The 18,771-nt window shown below is 45.7% G+C and overlaps 2 protein-coding genes across 5 annotated transcripts in view; one reads left to right on the top strand and one right to left on the bottom strand.

Annotated features, from left to right (window-relative positions):
* The window catches only part of rundc3b (RUN domain containing 3b), a 92,613-nt gene extending 82,689 nt beyond the window's left edge, over window positions 1-9,924 (top strand). Inside the window, exons 9-10 of one of the 2 annotated variants that reach the window (XM_078416952.1) lie at window positions 4,337-4,455; window positions 7,932-9,924. In XM_078416952.1, the coding sequence (XP_078273078.1) occupies window positions 4,337-4,455; window positions 7,932-8,077 (265 nt within the window). In that variant the 3' untranslated portion in view covers window positions 8,078-9,924. The remainder of the gene's footprint in view (window positions 1-4,336; window positions 4,456-7,931) is intronic. The other variant, XM_078416943.1, reaches the window with a different exon arrangement.
* Window positions 8,184-18,771, bottom strand: part of slc25a40 (solute carrier family 25 member 40) — a 54,601-nt gene continuing 44,013 nt past the window's right edge. For all 3 annotated transcript variants that reach the window (XM_078416977.1, XM_078416967.1, XM_078416985.1), the window contains one exon: window positions 8,184-18,215. In XM_078416977.1, coding sequence (XP_078273103.1) covers window positions 18,061-18,215 — 155 coding nt within the window. In that variant the 3' untranslated portion in view covers window positions 8,184-18,060. The remainder of the gene's footprint in view (window positions 18,216-18,771) is intronic.

Here is an 18,771-nt window from a genome sequence, read left to right as displayed (position 1 = left end):
ATTAACCTCGTGAACCTATGCTGCACTACCCCAATAGCAAGGATGTCCTTCCTCAAATTAGGAGACCAAAACTGCACACAATACTCCAGATGTGGTCTCACCAGGGCCCTGTACAACTGCAAAAGGACTTCTTTACTTCTATACTCAAATCCTCTCATTTTGAAGGCCAACATGCCATTAGCTTTCTTCACTGCCTGCTATACCTGCATGTTTACTTTCAGCGACTGGTGTACAAGGACATCCAGGTCTCGTTGCACCTGCCCCTTACCTAACCTAACACCATTGAGATAATAATCTGCCTCCTTGTTCTTGCCGCCAAAGTGAATGACCTCACATTTATCTACATTGTACTGCATCTGCCATGTATCTGCCCACTGACTCAACCTGTCCAAGCCACCCTGCAACCTCCTAGCATCATCTTCGCAGTTCACACTGCCACCCAGCTTTGTGCCATCTGCAAATTTGCTAGTTACTTTTAATCCCATCATCTAAATCATTCATAATATATTGTAAATAGTTGCAGCCCAGCACCGAGCCTTGCGGCACTCCACTCGTCACTGCCTGCCATGCTGACAGGAACCCGTTTATTCCTACTCTTTGTTTTCTGTCTGCCAACCAATTCTCTATCCATGTCAATACCCTACCCCCAATACCATGTGCTCTAATTTTACCCACTAATCTCCTGTGTGGGACCTTATCAAAGGCTTTCTGAAAGTCCTGATACACTAGATCCACTGGCTCTCCTTCATCCATTTTACTTATCACATCCTCAAAACATTCCAGAAGATTAGTCAAGCAGATTTTCCTCCTTCATAAATTCATGCTGACTTGGACCAATCCTTTTACTGCTATCCAAATGCGCCGTTATTACTTATTTAACAATTGACTCTAGCATCTTCCCCACTACCAGGCTAACTGGTCCATAATTCCTGTTTTCTCTCTCACTCCTTTCTTGAAAAGTGGGATATTAGCAACTATCCAATCCACAGGAACTGATCCTGAATCTATGGATCATTGGAAAATGATCACCAATGCGTCCATGATTTCTAGAGCCACCTCCTTGAGTACCCTGGGATGCAGACCATCAGGCCCTGGGGATTTATCAGCCATTCAGTCCCATCAGTCTACCCAATACTTTTTCTTGCCTAATGCAAATTTCTTTCAGTGCTTCTGTCTCCCTAGATCCTATGTCCTCTAGTACATCTTGGAGATGGTTTTTGTCTTCCTTTGTGAAGACAGAACCAAAGTACCTGTTCAACTCTACTGTTATTTACTTGTTCCCCATAATAATTTCACTTGTTTCTGCCTTCAAGGGACCCACATTTGTCTTTACTAATCTTTTTCTCTTAACATACCTAAAGATTTTACTATCCTTCTTTATATTCTTGGCCAGCTTACCATCGTACTTCATCTTTTCACCCCATATTGCCCTTTTTGTTACCTTCTGTTGTCCTTTGAAAGTTTCCCAATCCTCTGGCTTCCCACTACTCTTTGGTTTGTTATACACCTTTTCTTTTAGTTTTATTCTATCCCTAACTTCCCTTGACTGCCATGGTTGTCTATTACTCCCCTTAGAATCTTTCTTCCTCTTTGGAATGAAATGATCCTGCATCTTCTGGATTTTGCCCAGAAATTCCAGCCATTGCTGTTCCACCGTCATTCCTGCTAGGATACTTTTCCAGTCAACCGTGGCCAGCTCCTCTCTCATGCCTTCATAGTCCTCTTTGTTCAACTGCAAAATTGACCCTTCTGATTTAACATTCTCCCTCTCAAATTGCAGATTAAAACATCATATTATGGTCACTACCTCCTAGCGGTTCCTTTACCTTGAGTTCCCTTATTAAATCTGGTTCATTAGACAACACTAAATCCAGAATTGCCTTCTCTCTGGTAGGCTCCAGTATAAGCTGTTCTAAGAATCCATCTCGGAGGCACTCTACAAACTCCCTTTCTTGGGGTCCAGAATCAACCTGATTTTCCCAGTCTACCTGCATATTGAAATCCCCATCACAGTGGCATTACCTTTTTTCCATGCCAATTTTAACTCCTGCTGCAACATGCACCCTGTATCCAGGCTACTGTTTGTGGGCCTGCAGATAACTCCCATTAGTGTCTTCTTACCTTTACAATTCCTCAATTCTATCCGCAGCAACTCTGCCCATCATCAGTCCCTATGCCATCCCCTCGCAAGGGATTGAATTTCATCCCTCACCAACAGCCACCCCACTTCCTCTGCCCACCTGCCTGTCCTTTCTATAGGACGTATAATCTCTAACTGAGCCTCAAGCTCATTCACTTTACTTCTTGTACTTCGTGCAGTCATATATAATACTTTTAATCCATTACTCACCTCATCTTTCACATCGATTCCTATTTCACTTGGCCATACTCTTCTATCCCTTCGTGAGCTTCCTTCCCTTCCTCATTGTCACCCACCTTCTCTCTTCCGGTATCTTCGGTTTAACGATCTCGCTGTAGGTCCTATCCAGGAAACTCGTTTCCTCTCCAGTCCTCCAACGCGGTCCTTCAGGAGCTGAACACTAGACACACTTTCCACAGTTGTAGCAGCCAGAGGCACCAGCAGTGTCCCTGACTTCCCACATCTTACGAGTATCACAATGAATCAGCTTACCTGACATTTCGTCACTGCGTTTCACCCTCTCCAACTTTTGGCGGCCTCCTCCCTCAGTCTCCTCACTGAAAACTCTGGAGCCAAAGACTCGCACTTTTCTCACAAGCACTCGAGCCAAAGACTCGCACTTTTCTCACAAGGCACTTCCCTTGACAAGGCCGCTCCCCAAGAGCTAACCTTATCTTATATTAGCTGATCAATTGACTAATTCGCAAACTTATCAATTTGCTAATTAAATTCCTCAGCCAATCCCCGCACTCACTCCTTCACCTGCCGCTCCTCTGCCGACCTTGAAGGTATTTCTTGAAGGATTACTTTAGATTATGGTCATGGTCGGCGCAGTCAAGGTGGGTCAAAGGGACTCTTCCTATGTTGCACTGTTCAATGTTCTCTCTGACCTGAGAAGAAGGATTAAACAAATTTGGGAGAATGGAACAAATTTAAGGACACTTGGAAAGGAAATTTTATTTTATTTGAGAGTTTGCAGAGATTGTTCAGGCAAGTACTTAATGAGTGGAGTGAGAGCAGAAACGAGGTGAATTATTAATATCAGCACAGATAGGGTTAGGGAGAGAAATTGGGTGATCATTGGAGCATTGATGATTTTTGAATAATCGCCTCTGGCAGAGAGGAGAATTTTGCAGATCAGCCAGTTCTGGAGGGGAATGGCTAACCCAGTTGTCTGTCACACCCTTGCAAGCCTGTGTCCTTTGGATTTAAACGTGTAGAATGTAATGCTGTGTTGGGGGAGCAACTAGAGTGAGACAGGATAATGATTTTAATGTGGAGCTTAATACAGTAAAAATGGAGTGAGGGAATAGATAATCAACTCCGTAGCAGAGAAGCATCATGCAAATTGGGCACTTAGGGTTAGACGTGAAGTATTGATGTGCAGATGTAAGTGAATTGGAGAAGAGCATTTTCCAGGGGTGGTATAATAGAAGCAAGGTTTGGGAAAGGAAGAGTGCAGAGAATGGCACATTAAGCGATCAGAGGGTCCTATCCATCAGTTAGTTAAAGGGATACCATACGGGTGACAAGATCAGGGAGGCAACATCGTGAATATGGTAGTGAATTTTATACGGGAGAAGGAAGAACAGGCAGGAAATGAACTCCACGTGGTTAATTAGGATGAATGTTGATACCACTGAAGATTAGTTTGGTATGGAAGCTGAGGGCGGAAAGCTATGAAGATAGCTGTGAGAATTTATATTTCCAAGGTTTTTATTAATCAGAAATAATTGATTATATTTGAGTTTGAAATAATGTATATTTATTATAAGGTCACCAAATCATTGTTAAAGATTCATAGTCATAAATGGCCATTTTCTATCCAATCCAATCATTATTTTTAATCACTGCTTTTTGGAATTTGTTCATAATTGATAAATCGTCATTGATGATTTTGTAACATGAACTTCATTGCATTATGTAATTAACTAAAGATAACCATGTAAAAAAGGGTAGCAGTGTTTGAAGGAGGAAACTAACATTTTAAAAACAAGCACCATTGCTTCCAAATGCAACTTATCTGGTCATGAGTATTGAGCGTTTGAAATCTGGGCATGAATTTGCAATATATTTTAGTGTTCAAGAGCTGTAATCTGCAGTAATTGTAACAATGTCTGGATCATGTATGCTTCGCACCTACTTTCACAAACGGTCTTGTTCAGTTTCCAACAGTTGCGGTGGTTTTTTTTGCAGGCACAGTTTTCAAAGCTTGGAACAGCTCTCAGCAGAGATCAGTCTTTCTTCAACATCATTAGATCCATTGCACCCACAGAAAGAGGGTGAGGGAAGACATGGAAACTCAAAGAATGATGGTAACATTTTTATATTTAAAAGCGATGTACGGACGCATGATCACTGTTGTGTACTACATTCTGTGCAGTAGTTGTATGGGTACGAGTCTGCTAGCATTCAGTTTGTACAGGATGTCATCTATTCATAATTTTGTTCCTGAGGAGCAAATATTGGATTAAGTGAAACATGAACTGAAACATATGTAGTTGGCCTAGTTGATTTATTGGGGCTGTTGTATGACGATCCCATCACATTCTTGTGTTCCTCTTGATATTTCTTCCCCATTATTTGGAATTGGTGTCAACATGGATGGTATTACCCAGAGAATAAATGTTGGGTTGACAGATATTGGAAAAACCTACGCACCTCTGCCACAAACTTTGTTTGGATCAGTTCCAAGCTTTGAAGTTCTGCCACATCTAGTTGTGAATGGTGATGGACAGCTAAACAACTCCCTGAAGGAGGAGGCTCCACAAGAGCCCCCATTCTCAATGATGGGAGTCCAACATGTCAGAGCAAAACAGAAAGCTAAAGAAAGAATCTTTAGCTAGAAGTGCCGAGTGGATTATCCATCTCTGCCTCCTCCTGTGATCCCCAGCATGATAAATGTCAGTCTCCAGCTAATTCAATTCAATGCAGGAGTAATCAAGAAACAGCTCAAAGCACTGGAGATGACAATGGCTATGGGGCCTGACAACATTGGGCGGCATGGTGGTGTAGTGGTAGAGCTACTGCCTTACAGCGCCAGAGATCCAGGTTCGATCCTGATTACGGGTGCTTGTCTGTACATTCTCCCCGTGACCTGAGGGGTTTTTCTCCGAGATCTTGGTTTCCTCCCACACCCAAAGCACATGCACCCAAAGTAGGTTAATTGGCTTGGTATAAATGTAATAATTGGCCCTGGTGTGTGTCGGGTAGTGTTAATGAGCGGGGATCGGTGCAGACTGTGGACTGAAGGGGCTGTTTCCATGCAGTATCTCTAAACTAAACATTCCAGCAATAGTATTGAAGACTTGCGCTCCCGAATTTGGCAGAAGCTGTTCCAGTATAGCCACAATGCTGGTATCTCTAACAATATGGAAATTGTTCAGACATAACCCATCCAAAAGAGGCAGAAAAACTTAAAACCAAACAATTACCATCCCTTCAGAGTACACTCGGGCAAGGTGACGGAAGGGTTAATGATAGCTATCAAGCATATTAACCTGCTCATAGAATCTCAGTTTGTGTTCTGGCAAAATCTGCTCCTGATCTCATTGCGGCTTTGGTTTAAATAAGGACAAAGGAACTGAACGTTTGAGGTGAAGGGAAAGTAATTGCTGTTGATATCAAGGCAGCATTTGATCGAGTATGGCATCAAGGAACTCTGGCTAAACTGGAGTCAGTGGAAACTAGGGAGTGGGAGAGAGGGAATCCTCTGCTGGTTGGAACCTAACACAAAGGGAGATGGTTGAGGTGGTTGGCGATCAATCGTCTCAGCAACAGGAAACATCTGCAAGAGTTTCTCAAAGTAATGTCCTGGGCCCTACCATTTACATGTGCTTCATTAATGACCCCCTTCAACCTGTAATAATCAGAAGCAGGGATGTTTGCTGATAATTGCACAATGTTGAGCACTATTCGGGACTTCCCCACAAACAAATGCAGCAAGACCTGAACAGATAGGTGACAAGTAACATTCATGTCAAACAAGTGCCAGGCAATTATGATATCTAACAAGAGAAAATCCACTATCACCCCCTAACATTATTGTATTAACATCACTGAATTCCCCACTATCAATATCCTGGGAGTTACCATTGACCAGAAACTGCACTGGAATAGCCATGTATACAAGAGCAGAACAATAGACAATAGGTGCAGGAGTAGGCCATTCGGCCCTTCGAGCCAGCATCACCATTCAATGTGATCATGGCTGATCATTCTCAATCAGTACCCGTTCCTGCCATCTCCCCATACCCCCTGACTCCGCTATCCTTAAGAGCTCTATCTAGCTCTCTCTTGAATGCATTCAGAGAATTGGCCCCCACTGCCTTCTGAGGCAGAGAATTCCACAGATTTACAACTGTGACTGAAAAGGTTTTTCCTCATCTCCGTTCTAAATGGCCTACCCCTTATTCTTAAACTGTGGCCCCTGGTTCTGGACTCCCCCAACATTGGGAACATGTTTCCTGCCTCTAACGTGTCCAACCCCTTAATAATCTTATGTTTTGATAAGATCCCTTCTCATCCTTCTAAATTCCAGTGTATACAAGCCTAGTCGCTCCAGTCTTTCAACATAGGACAGTCCCGCCATTCCGGGAATTAACCTAGTAAACCTACGCTGCACGCCCTCAATAGCAAGAATATCCTTCCTCAAATTTGGAGACCAAAACTGCACACAGTACTCCAGGTGTGGTCTCACTATGCCCCTGTACAACTGCAGAAGGACCTCTTTGCTCCTATACTCAACTCCTCTTGTTATGAAGGCCGACATTCCATTGGCGTTCTTCACTGCCTGCTGTACCTGCATGCTTCCTTTCAGTGACTGATGCACTAGGACACCCAGATCTCGTTGTACGTCCCCTTTTCCTAACTTGACACCATTCAGATAATACTCTTACTATTCTTACCTCCAAAGTGGATAACCTCACACTTATCCACATTAAACTGCATCTGCCATGCATCCTGCCAATTTGCTAATGGTACTTTTAATCCCTTCATCCAAGTCATTAATGTATATTGTAAATAGCTGCGGTCCCAGCACTGAGCCTTGCGGTACCCCACTAGTCACTGCCTGCCATTCTGAAAGGGACCCATTTATCCCCACTCTTTGCTTTCTGTCTGCCAACCAATTTTCTATCCATGTCAGTACCCTACCCCCAATACCATGTGCTCTAATTTTGCCCACTAATCTCCTATGTGGGACCTTGTTGAAGGCTTTCTGAAAGTCGAGGTACACCACATCCACCGGCTCTCCCCTGTCAATTTTCTTAGTTACACCCTCATAAAATTTCAGAAGATTAGTCAAGCATGATTTCCCCTTCGTAAATCCATGCTGACTCGGAACAATCCTGTTACTGCTAAGGCTAGTAATCCTGCAGTGAATAACTCGCCAACAAAACTCCCACAGCTTGTCCAGCATCAACAAGGTTCAGGTCAGCACTGTGATGGGATATTCTGCATTTGTCTGGATGAGTGCAGCTTGATCAACAGTCAGGAAGCTCAATGCCGTACAGGAGATAGCTGCCCAATTGGCAGGGTATCCCATCTGCAACCTTCCACTCACTCGATCACCAGTACAATGCTGACCCTGTTCCTCTTCCTATAAAAGTGGCCGTTGAGTTTTTCCAGCATTTGTGAATGTTTTTAATTTTCATCTCCTGTGCTGTATTCATTCTCTGGTTGAGATTTAGTTATGATTTATCTATTTTACGTGAACAAAATGGTTTCATTTCCTTCACATCGAATCAGAATGTGCTTGAATTTTGTTATTGTAAAATGATCTTTCTTGTAGATAAGGAGGACACTCCCTCGTTACTTGGACTCTGTGGATCCCTGACCTCCATGACAAGCTACAAATCTCTTACAAGCTTGAAATCCAGTGAATGTCTTGCAAGTCCAAATGCTGAGATTAACAGCCCGGGGCTCACTCCATTTTAGGAATGGCATCATCTAAGACCGAGTGAAACTGGTATCTTGGTATGCACTAAAATGACATCGCAATCATTCAACAAATCCTGACAACTTGAGACTTTACTAATCGGTCCAACAATTTTATTTAAGTAGAAAAATCAACTAAAAATGCACTGCTGCTCTGTTTTGTGATAACGTAACCATCTCTAAACAATTATGGCCATGTCATGCAGTACTTTACTTGAATGTGTTTGCCTTGGGAATTGTTCCAGGTATCCAAAATGTCAAATCTACTGGTTGTCTTGTTTATTTTCTGTCTGCTTCAATCTGTCTTTACTTCTGTAAAAGTGTTACTTGTCCACTGCTTATGTCATTTTGCAGAAGGCTCAAGCAACTGGTTTATGTACTTTTGGATTGAAGAGGATGTTCAATGTCAAATTAATTTCTTTACTTAAAATATCGTTACTTTTACTGGAAATGTTTAAGTGCAATTATTCTGTTTTTGTTCTTAATTAAGTTTGCAGATTTCTGGGTATATTTCATTTGCCGATGTACTTTAATTTTAAAGAATTTCCATCTAGCTGCTTGCATTCTAACTGCTTGGATCAAAGCCATTTTCCACAGATGCAAGTGCAGATGATGTCTAATTGTTGCTTTGAACTTGATTAAATTGAAATGAGATATCTTTGACATTATGCCAGGGCTGAATTTATCAATGTTAATTTAAAAGTTTTAGATGTCTACTCCAAAAGAAAGTAAATGGCAGCAAACATATTTGATGGTATTCTTGTTTTTTTAAATGTAGCGGTCAGATGATGGTGTGTTCACATTGTGACACATTTATTCACATTACTGGTAGTAATGTACTGGTTTCCCCAATCAATCTTGCACTGGTTCTAATGCCATATTTCATATTGTAATTGTCTAATTTCAGTGTAACTACATTAGACACATGCTGTTTCTGACACATTTCCTTGCACCATAGAAAGAAAAAGAACCTGAATTTGGCCACTACATTAATGGCAATGTTCTGCAACAAATCGAATCAAATCACCAATTAAACACGTTAGGAATTGACAGGTAGAATTTTAAAAAATCTATTTAAACATACAGTATAGCAAAAAGAACATTGTCATAAATGAAAGGTACACTGTTGAAATTAAAATTGTGCACACAGCTTATTTGTTATCTGTAACCAGGTATGACTTTTTCCTCAGATGTTTAAATGAAAGTTCCACTTCAGTCTTTAACCCTATTTGCAATATTGTCAATGTCTTTGACCTCCTTACATGTACGTTCACTGTTTGTCAATATCTGTGCAATGTTTTATTCTACATGGCTTAAAATCACAATCATTCCTCACGTTTACTTTGAACAGTTTACACTGAAGACTAATCACTGAAGCTTATGGTAACATGATCCTTTTGCATTTTTTTAAATTGACATAATCAGCGCACTCTATTTTTAATGTTTACATTTCAATACAATCTCTGTTTATCATTAGGCATTTTATTCTGTACTGAACTAGTATTAAACTAGTATTAAGCTGCTGGTAATGTGTACATACTGAATGATAAGTTGTTCTTTTTCACCAATGCGTGCTCACATATTTACTTTGTTCAGTTTTATCTAAATGAGGAAAAGGCAATGCCAAAACTATATTCTTAATTTTTGGCTTGATAAGTTAGGTGAGTCTTAACAACTGCATGTGTAATAAAAGTGAAACAAGAATCTGCTGTTTGGTCTTTCCATATAAGTTGATAAATCTTCTGACTTCATGTGTAACGTGAAATTTATTCATCCTTGATTTTATTATCTTGAAATATGTATGAACTAATTGGCCGAGGCGTGGGAATAAACAGTAAATGAATGACATTTATTGTTCATTGGAGCTGCCCATGAATGTTTGTGGGCTATTTAGCCGGAGGGTGGTGAATATGTGGAATTTAATGCCAGACGGCTGTGGAGGCAGTCTTTCGGTATTTTTAAAGTGGAGATTGACAGATACTTGATTAGTAACAGTGTCAAAGGTTACAGGGAAAAAGCAGCAGAATGGGGTTGAGAGGGAACGATAGATCAGCCATGAATAAATGGCAGAGTAGACTTGTTGCGCCGAATGGCCTATTTTTGCTCCTATGAACTTATGAACATCCTTTCCAGCAGTGCCCTTTCTTTTCTTGCCATAGATGAATGAGGGCAGGGTAAGCAAGAATAATTTTCAAATCAATCATACTTCAGATTGGAAAATTGAGACCTGCAGATATATTAAAAAAATTAACATGTGAAATCATGCAGACAGCATAAATGAGAAAAGATGATATTGAGATAAGTAGGATTTTTTTTTCTCCATTTCGGGGGTAGGCACATGAAATGCAATGTGTGATTTTAATGTGGAGCCTGTCAGTGATATACTAATGGAGGAGCAGAGTACAAACTTGCAATGGAAAGGATTTATAAGGGTGTTGCCAGGTTTGAATTATAGAGAGACATTGGATAGGCTGGGTCATCCCCCCCCCCCCCCCGTAGCATAAGAGGCTGATGAGTGACCTTATGGAGATATATAAAATCTTTAGTGGCATAAAGTGAATAGACTCAAGACAGGGGAGTCTAAAACTAAAAGGATCAGGTTTACAGTGAGGGGAAAGATTTTACAAGGGACCCAAGGGGCTTGTTTTTTCCACAGAGCAGATGATGGGTATATGAAACTGCCAGAGGAAGTGGTAAAGGTGGGTACAATGGTGACATTTAAAAGACATTTGTACAAGTAAATGGAGAGGAAAGATTTGAAGGGACATCGGCAAGGTGTGGACAAGTGCAGCCAGCTTGGTCGGCATGGCCAAGTGTGCCGAAGGGGCTGCTTCAGTGCTGTTTAGTCCAATGACTATAAAATTGAATCATTGCTTCACCCAGGAGTCACAGTAAGTAGTAAAAGTAAGCTGCTGCATCTCTAGTTGTGTTGATAATGGTAGGTTGAGAAATCCATTTCAATTAAACGCATTAAACAAAATGAAACTTTATGGTTTTAGCTGATTTACATAATTTTAAGAGTTTTAATGGTATTGAATGATTCATTTTTATAAATGCCTTGACTTCTTTTCAGCTTGCAAATGCGTGGATATGGTTTTACCAGTTTTCAGGAGTACTTGGGAAACAGAGCATCTCCTGTACACTACTCAAGGCTCTGCTATCACACAAACATTGCCACTGAAAAGGAAGTGGTTCAGGCTAGTCAGAAAGAGCTGCTCGAGGTTCAGCAGGTCACCGACCTATACCGGCTGAGTTTTTCCAGTAATTTCTCACACCATTGTACAGTATGGCATAAGAATGTGGAGATGAGGAACGGAGAGCCAGATCTGCCCTTTTTGTTTGCTTCGGCCTTGCTTCTGCGGTTTTGGGGAATAAAGGGGGTGTGGCGGATCAGGCCACTCCTTGGGTCAGCCCCCTCGTTACGTGACGGACAGGCGAAAGGGGTTAAAAGCCAGACCAAGGGAAGGCGTATCTTATCCCTAGGAGAACTACGCTGTGGGCAGGAGCTCACAGCCTAATAAAAGAATCTTACTAAACACTGCCTGGCGTCTTGCCTTTTCTCTGGCCTCCGCCAGGCCACTACATTGGTGACCTCGACGGACATCACACGTAGTGATGTCAAACGATAATGTGCAACCCGGTCCTGCCGCCCTCGTGCAACCCGGTCCTGCCGCCCTCGGTCCTGCCGACCTCGAGGCCGTCTCCCTCAAACTCCCGACCCTGTGGACCGAAGAGCCTGAGGTCTGGTTTCAGCAGGCAGAGGCACAGTTTGCTGTGCGAGGGGTAACCGTCGACTTGACGAAGTACTTTTATGTCGTCGGCGCCCTGGACCAGGCGACAGCAAGGCGAGTAAAGCCTTACCTTAATGACCCCCCCGCGGATGACAAATATAAGGGCCTTAAAGAACTCCTTATCAGGAGGTTCGGCCTCAGCGACGCCGAGAGGGCAACTCGCGTTATGAGCCAGGGGGGGCTCGGGGACCGACGGCCGTCGGCCCTCCTGGAGGACATGCTCGCCCTTATGGGCAACCACCCGCCCTGTTTTTTATTCAAGCAGGCCTACCTGCGGCAGCTCCCGGTCGACCTCCGTTCTCAGCTCGCTGACGATCCCTTCACCGACACGCAGCGGCTGGGCGAGCGCGCTGATCAAATCTGGATGTCCCGTCGGGAGGACCTGGCAGCCCTAGCCGTCTTTTCCGCGGCATCGGAAGGCCAACAGCAAGCTGGGGCCGCCGTCGACCCCGTTTCAGGGCGACCCCCGCGGCGAAATCCGGCCGCCATCGGGCACCCCGGTGCCTGCACGCCCTTCTCGCACGGCCCGCCGACAATTCAGCCAGACGCCACCAGAGGTCGCTGGTGGTCGGCCCAAGCAGCACCACCTCCAATACCGCTGGAGACCACCGGAGGTCGCTGGTGGGCATCCCAGTCTGCACCACCACCGGACACCAGCAAAAGCGGCTGGTGCTATTTTCACCGTCGTTGGGGACCGAACGCCAAGCAATGTCGCCTACCCTGTGCCTTTCCGGGAAACGCGAGGGCCGGCCGTCAGTGATCCCTTCGGCGGCCGGCCAGATCCATCGTGTGTTCGCCCGGGATCGCTGCACCGGGGGTCAGTTCCTCGTCGACACTGGAGCAGAGGTGAGCGTCCTACCTCCTTCCACCGCCGATATCCATACGGGCAAACGCGGCCCCCTCCTCACTGCGGCGAACGGTAGCCCCATCAACACTTACGGGGTCTGCCAGCTCGCCCTTAACTTCGGCGACAGTTGGTTCACGTGGCGGTTCATCATTGCTGATGTTTCCCAGCCGCTGCTGGGCGCCGACTTCCTGCGGGCACATTCCATGCTCGTGGATGTCAGGCGGCAGCGCCTGGTGCACTCCAGCACGCTGAGGCCGGTCTCCCCCAACGTCGGACACCTGTCGTCCGTGGATGCGACGTACGCGCGCATCCTGGCGGACTTCCCGGACATTGTGGAAACCCACTTCTCCTCCTCCGCTCCCAAGCACGGGGTGCAACATCACATCCCCACCACCGGGCCACCCGTGCACGCCCGAGCGCGGCGTCTCGCTCCAGACAAGCTCCGTCTAGCTCGAGAGGAGTTTCGTCAGATGGAGTCAATGGGCATCGTGCGCCCTTCCGATAGCCCGTGGGCGTCACCACTCCACTTGGTCCCCAAGGCGGACGGGGGTTGGCGACCGTGCGGGGACTATCGGCGCTTAAATGACGCGACCGTTCCCGACAGGTACCCGGTTCCGCACATCCAGGACTTTAATGCCCACCTGGCCGGAGCATCCGTGTTCTCCAAGGTGGACCTTGTGCGTGGATATAATCAAATCCCGGTCCACCCCGATGACATCCCCAAGACTGCCATCATCACCCCGTTTGGCCTATTCGAGTTCCTACGGATGCCGTTCGGGTTGAAGAACGCCGCACAGGCCTTCCAACGGCTTATGGACTGTGTGTGCCGTGGCCTGGAATTCGTCTTTGTTTACTTGGACGACGTACTCGTGGCCAGCCGCTCGAAGCAGGAGCACTGCACCCACCTCCGCCAACTGTGTAAACGCCTCAGCGAGTACGGGTTGTCAATCAATACTTCCAAGTGCCGTTTTGGGGTGACGGCCATCGATTTCCTCGGCCATCGGGTGACCCCACAAGGGGTGGTACCTCTTCCGGACAGGGTCGAAGCTGTCCGCCGTTTCCCCCGACCGACCACTGTCAAGGGCCTGCAGGAATTCGTTGGGACGAAGCAGGAGCGGCCTTTGAGCAGGCTAAGGAGGCCCTAGCCAGGGCCACGATGCTCGTCCATCCTAAGGAGGATGCCCCAACCGCCCTGACCGTGGACGCTTCTGAGGTGGCGGTCGGTGCGGTGCTAGAGCAGCACATCGACGGGTGTTGGCGGCCACTCGCCTTCTTTAGCAGGCACCTCAGCGGGGCCCAACGGCATTACAGCGCGTTCGACCGGGAGCTCCTCGCCCTCTATCTCGCGGTACGCCACTTTCGGTACTTCCTAGAGGGGAGACCCTTCACCGCGTTCACAGACCACAAGCCACTCACCTTTGCGTTCGCCAAGGTTTCGGATCCGTGGTCTGCGCGGCAACAGAGACAATTGGCTTATGTGTCGGAATACACCACCTCAATTCGGTTCATGGAGGGAAAAAACAACAGGGTGGCCGACGCCCTGTCTAGACCCGCGATCCACGCCGTCCTACAAATGGCCGGGGGGATCGACTATTCCGCCCTAGCAGCCGCACAGCTGGGGGACGAGGAGATGGCCGCCTATCGTACAGCCGTGTCCGGCCTGCAGCTGGAGGACATTGTCTGTGGCCCCGGGGATACAACACTGTTGTGCGACACCTCCACTGGCCTGCCTCGGCCCATCGTCCCTGTCGTCTGGCGTCGCAGGGTATTCGAGGTGCTCCACGGGCTGTCTCACCCCTCCATTCGGGCGACGGTGGCCCTTGTATCCTCCCGTTTCATGTGGCACGGGCTGCGTAAGCAGGTCGCACACTGGGCACGCACCTGCATCCCGTGCCAAACTTCAAAAATCCAGCGACACGTGCGTGCGCCTCTGCAAGAGTTTCGTGTCCCACGGCAGCGCTTCGACCACATTCATGTGGACATCGTGGGGCCGCTGCCGCCGTCCCGGGGCATGACCCACCTCTTCACTGTGGTAGATCGCTTCACGCGGTGGCCGGAGGCCATTCCGCTGGCAGACACCTCGACGGCCACCTGCGCGCGGGCCTTGGCGGCACACTGGATCGCCCGGTTCGGGGTGCCACTGGACATTACATCCGACCGGGGGCCACAGTTCACTTCGGAACTGTGGTCGGCCATGGCAAGACTCTTGGGTGTCAGCCTACACCACACTACGGCGTACCATCCACAGTCGAACTGGTTGGTGGAACGCTTTCACCGCCAGCTGAAAGCTGCCCTGAAGGCTCGGCTCACGGGCCCAGACTGGGTGGACGCCCTGCCGTGGGTTTTGCTGGGGATCCGCACCGCACCCAAGGAGGACTTGGATTCATCCCACCAGCGCAGGGTCGAGTGGAGCAGCCTTCTGACGCCCTGCAACGTCTTCGGCAGACAGTGGGCAGGCTGGCACCTGTGCCCACGTCACGTCATGGGACATTCCAGCCACACGTCCCTGCCGCTCTGGAGGACTGCCAGTTTGTGTTCCTGCGCAGGGACGCACACCGATCACTTCTCCAGCGGCCGTACGAGGGCCCCTTCCGGGTCCTGCAACACGGCTCGGCCACATTCGTTCTGGACATGGGGGGTCGCAGAGAGACTGTTTCGGTCGCACGGCTGAAGCCGGCACACGTGGACATTGATCGGCCGGTGCCGGTTGCACAGCCCCGCCCGCGCGGTCGCCCCCCGTCCAAGCTACCCCCTCCAGTGTCTGCTACGACCCCTCCACCTGTCGGTCAGTCGCCGGTCCCTGCGCCGGTCATGGTGCGCACCCGGGCTGGTCGCCTCGTGCGCCCTCCTGTCCGTTTTGTACCTCCGGTTCTTGGGGGGGGTCCTGTGGCGGATCAGGCCACTCCTTGGGTCAGCCCCCTCGTTACGTGACGGACAGGCGAAAGGGGTTAAAAGCCAGACCAAGGGAAGGCGTATCTTATCCCTAGGAGAACTACGCTGTGGGCAGGAGCTCACAGCCTAATAAAAGAATCTTACTAAACACTGCCTGGCGTCTTGCCTTTTCTCTGGCCTCCGCCAGGCCACTACAGGGGCTTAATTCTAGGGGCTGGTGAGACACGTTTCCACTGGCCCCGGAGTCCGCAACTCTGTGTGTGCTTTTAGAAACCTGTCTACGAGATCTCTAATAAACTAACAGGTAAAGTCTGTGCCGTCTCTGATTATTGTCAACCAACTGACCGCGAACGCGAACTCGACATTAACAGATCTTCGGTCCACCATGTCTGACCTGACCATGATACCAATTTAAACTGCTCCTATCAGGCTATAGTGTACATCCCTCCATCCTCTGACTGCTTTCTGCCTGTCTAAATGTGCCTTAAATGGGACTATTATATCTATTGCTTCTACCACCTACCATGACAGTGCGTTCCAGGCATGCACCACTGTGTGACCCCACTCACCACAAATCTATGCTCTCTAAGATGTGACATTTCCATCCTGGAAAAAGACTGTCTACCTTATCTATGCCATATTTTTAAATATTTTATCAAGTCGCCTCTCAGCCACCAACACAACAAAAACAATCCAAGTTTATCCAACTGCTCTTTATGGGTAATGTTCTCTAATGCAGGTGACGTCCTGGTGAATCTTTATTGTATCTTCTCCAATACCGCCACATCTTTCCATAAACGGTGATCAATGCTACACACCAATACTCTAATTGTGGCCTAACAAAGTTTTATATAGCTACAAAGTAACTTGCCATTTTCAATATTCAATGCTACGATTGATAAAAATGTGCCATACACATTCTTTACCATCTATCTGTGTGTTGCAACTTTAAGGGAGCTATGGGCTTGCATACCTGCCATTTAATTTAACACTTTTCTCGAGCATTTGACATCCCGATATACAACACCTCAGACTTGTGCAGATTCAACTCTGTCTGCCATTTTTCTACCCACATTGCTAACCATTTTGCTTTAATTTCTGATTTCTAGCCCTGTACTTTTTTTTTTGTACACGATTACAATTTTGTGATCATTGTTCACTGCATCGTGTACATCCTTTTTACGTCTCAACCACGCAGAAGAATTTGATTTAGTAAAAAACACAAATCAATCAGGGCTTATGTAAAAGTGACTTTGTTTGACAATATGGAAATATTTTTTGTTATATTTATATTGTCAACATCGATTCTTCATTACCTGAGAATGAAGACCAAAGGAAGAAGCCTGCAAAAGAGTCCTGTCCCGTCCCGGTGGGTAGACGGCGGCGCCTCTCCCACTGACGGCCCTCGGGTCGATGCTGCTGGACTCATTCCCCCCCCTCCCCCAACCATTTTTAAAAAACTTTAAAATGTGAATAACTTTAAAGATATAACAATTTCAATCAAACTTCTTCTATAGGACCACGGATGACGGTAAGGTGGGCCTAAAATTGTCACGCTATCATGTACCATTTTGGCTGTAGTTCAGGAACAAGCGAACAAACAAGAGTTTTAGTATATAGATAGTGAAAGCGAGGTGGGAATGTGAATGGGGGGGGGAAATCAAAACTGGCAAAATACTTTCATTCTACACTGCAATAAGTTAATAAAATCAGAGTCTATTAAGTGTGCACTGCTTGTTTATTTGACATCTAAAGGAGAAAAAAAAATCCCACAGAATTTCACAAATTTAAGATTTACTCAACCCTATTTTCAGGAAATGATCTTCATTGCAATAAATTGAGTGTTCAGATAAACAATCACGACAAATCCGACCAGCCTATTTCATGTTTATTAACTGCACTGGTGGTTTTTACATGTCTTGTTAGGTCATTTTTGTGTAAAAGAAAATATAACATAACTATGCATATGGTTAATTAGGAGCTCAATATAATGAACTAAAATACTTTGCAGATTATTTTGCAGTTTAATTTATTTCTAAATATTGGTATTGCACTTTCAATTTCTACAACTGCTTTAAACATCTAATTATGATGTGATGCAACTTCAGCATTCAATTTATTCCCATTTTAGGACTGAAGATTTGTTGGTACAATCCAACTATATTCACAATACTAAACAGGTAAATTTTACTCTAAAACTAATTTCCATCTCTCATCTTTCATGTTATTATATCCAGACTTGTAAAACACTGACTTTTGAGGCACAAATTTCAGCAAGTCTAAGCACTTGTACTCACAACTGAACTTGTAAATTCATCTCGCTGATAATATATGTCCAGTTACAAGAAGTTTGTTATTCCAAGGCTTCACCTCCAATGATGTCTTGGCCACATGAGGATTTTTGTTCACAGGTTTGGCAAGTAATGAGTCGCATGTTTAGTTTCTTCCATGGCTCAACCTGTATGCATTTTCTCAGATGATGTCTGACTTAGAGCCTTTTCTCTTTCCCGCTCTTTGTTTATTCCACGAAAAAAGGATTTTCCATATTCATAGGAACTGATCATAATCGCACAAGCTGGTGCTACCTTCATTAATCGAGGCAACAAACCTAGGGGTTAAGGCAGTACAAAATTTAGATTAGAAATGTATTCCTGCTTGTCCATTATTTTATGCATACCTTAAAACAATGAATCTGCTTGCAACTGCAGCAGCAACTAAATCACGTTAGTATGTTCTATTCTAAAATTCACATTTACAACTCTGCATAATAAACCACTTAAGGTATTATTGATGATTGGAAAATATTAAGAGAAACTAGTTCAATTGGGTTTTTTTCAGTTGATGCGGGTTTGATTTAGGATTAGATTAGGATGTTCATATCATATCATATCATATCATATATATACAGCCGGAAACAGGCCTTTTCGGCCCACCAAGTCCGTGCCGCCCAGCGATCCCCGCACATTAACACTATCCTACACCCACTAGGGACAATTTTTTTACCTTTACCCAGCCAATTAACCTACATACCTGTACGTCTTTGGAGTTGTTTTAGGATTGTGCTAATCGGGAAGGAGACTTTTTCCTGCATGTGGAATTCTATGCCACAGAGGGCAGTGGACGCCAAATCACTGGATGGATTTAAGAGAGAGTTAGATAGAGCT

This window comes from Rhinoraja longicauda, chromosome 2 (assembly GCF_053455715.1).
Source record: "Rhinoraja longicauda isolate Sanriku21f chromosome 2, sRhiLon1.1, whole genome shotgun sequence".
NCBI lineage: Eukaryota > Metazoa > Chordata > Chondrichthyes > Rajiformes > Arhynchobatidae > Rhinoraja > Rhinoraja longicauda.
The sequence above is the reverse complement of the archived record's forward strand: the minus strand, read 5'-3'. Positions and strand labels throughout refer to the sequence as shown.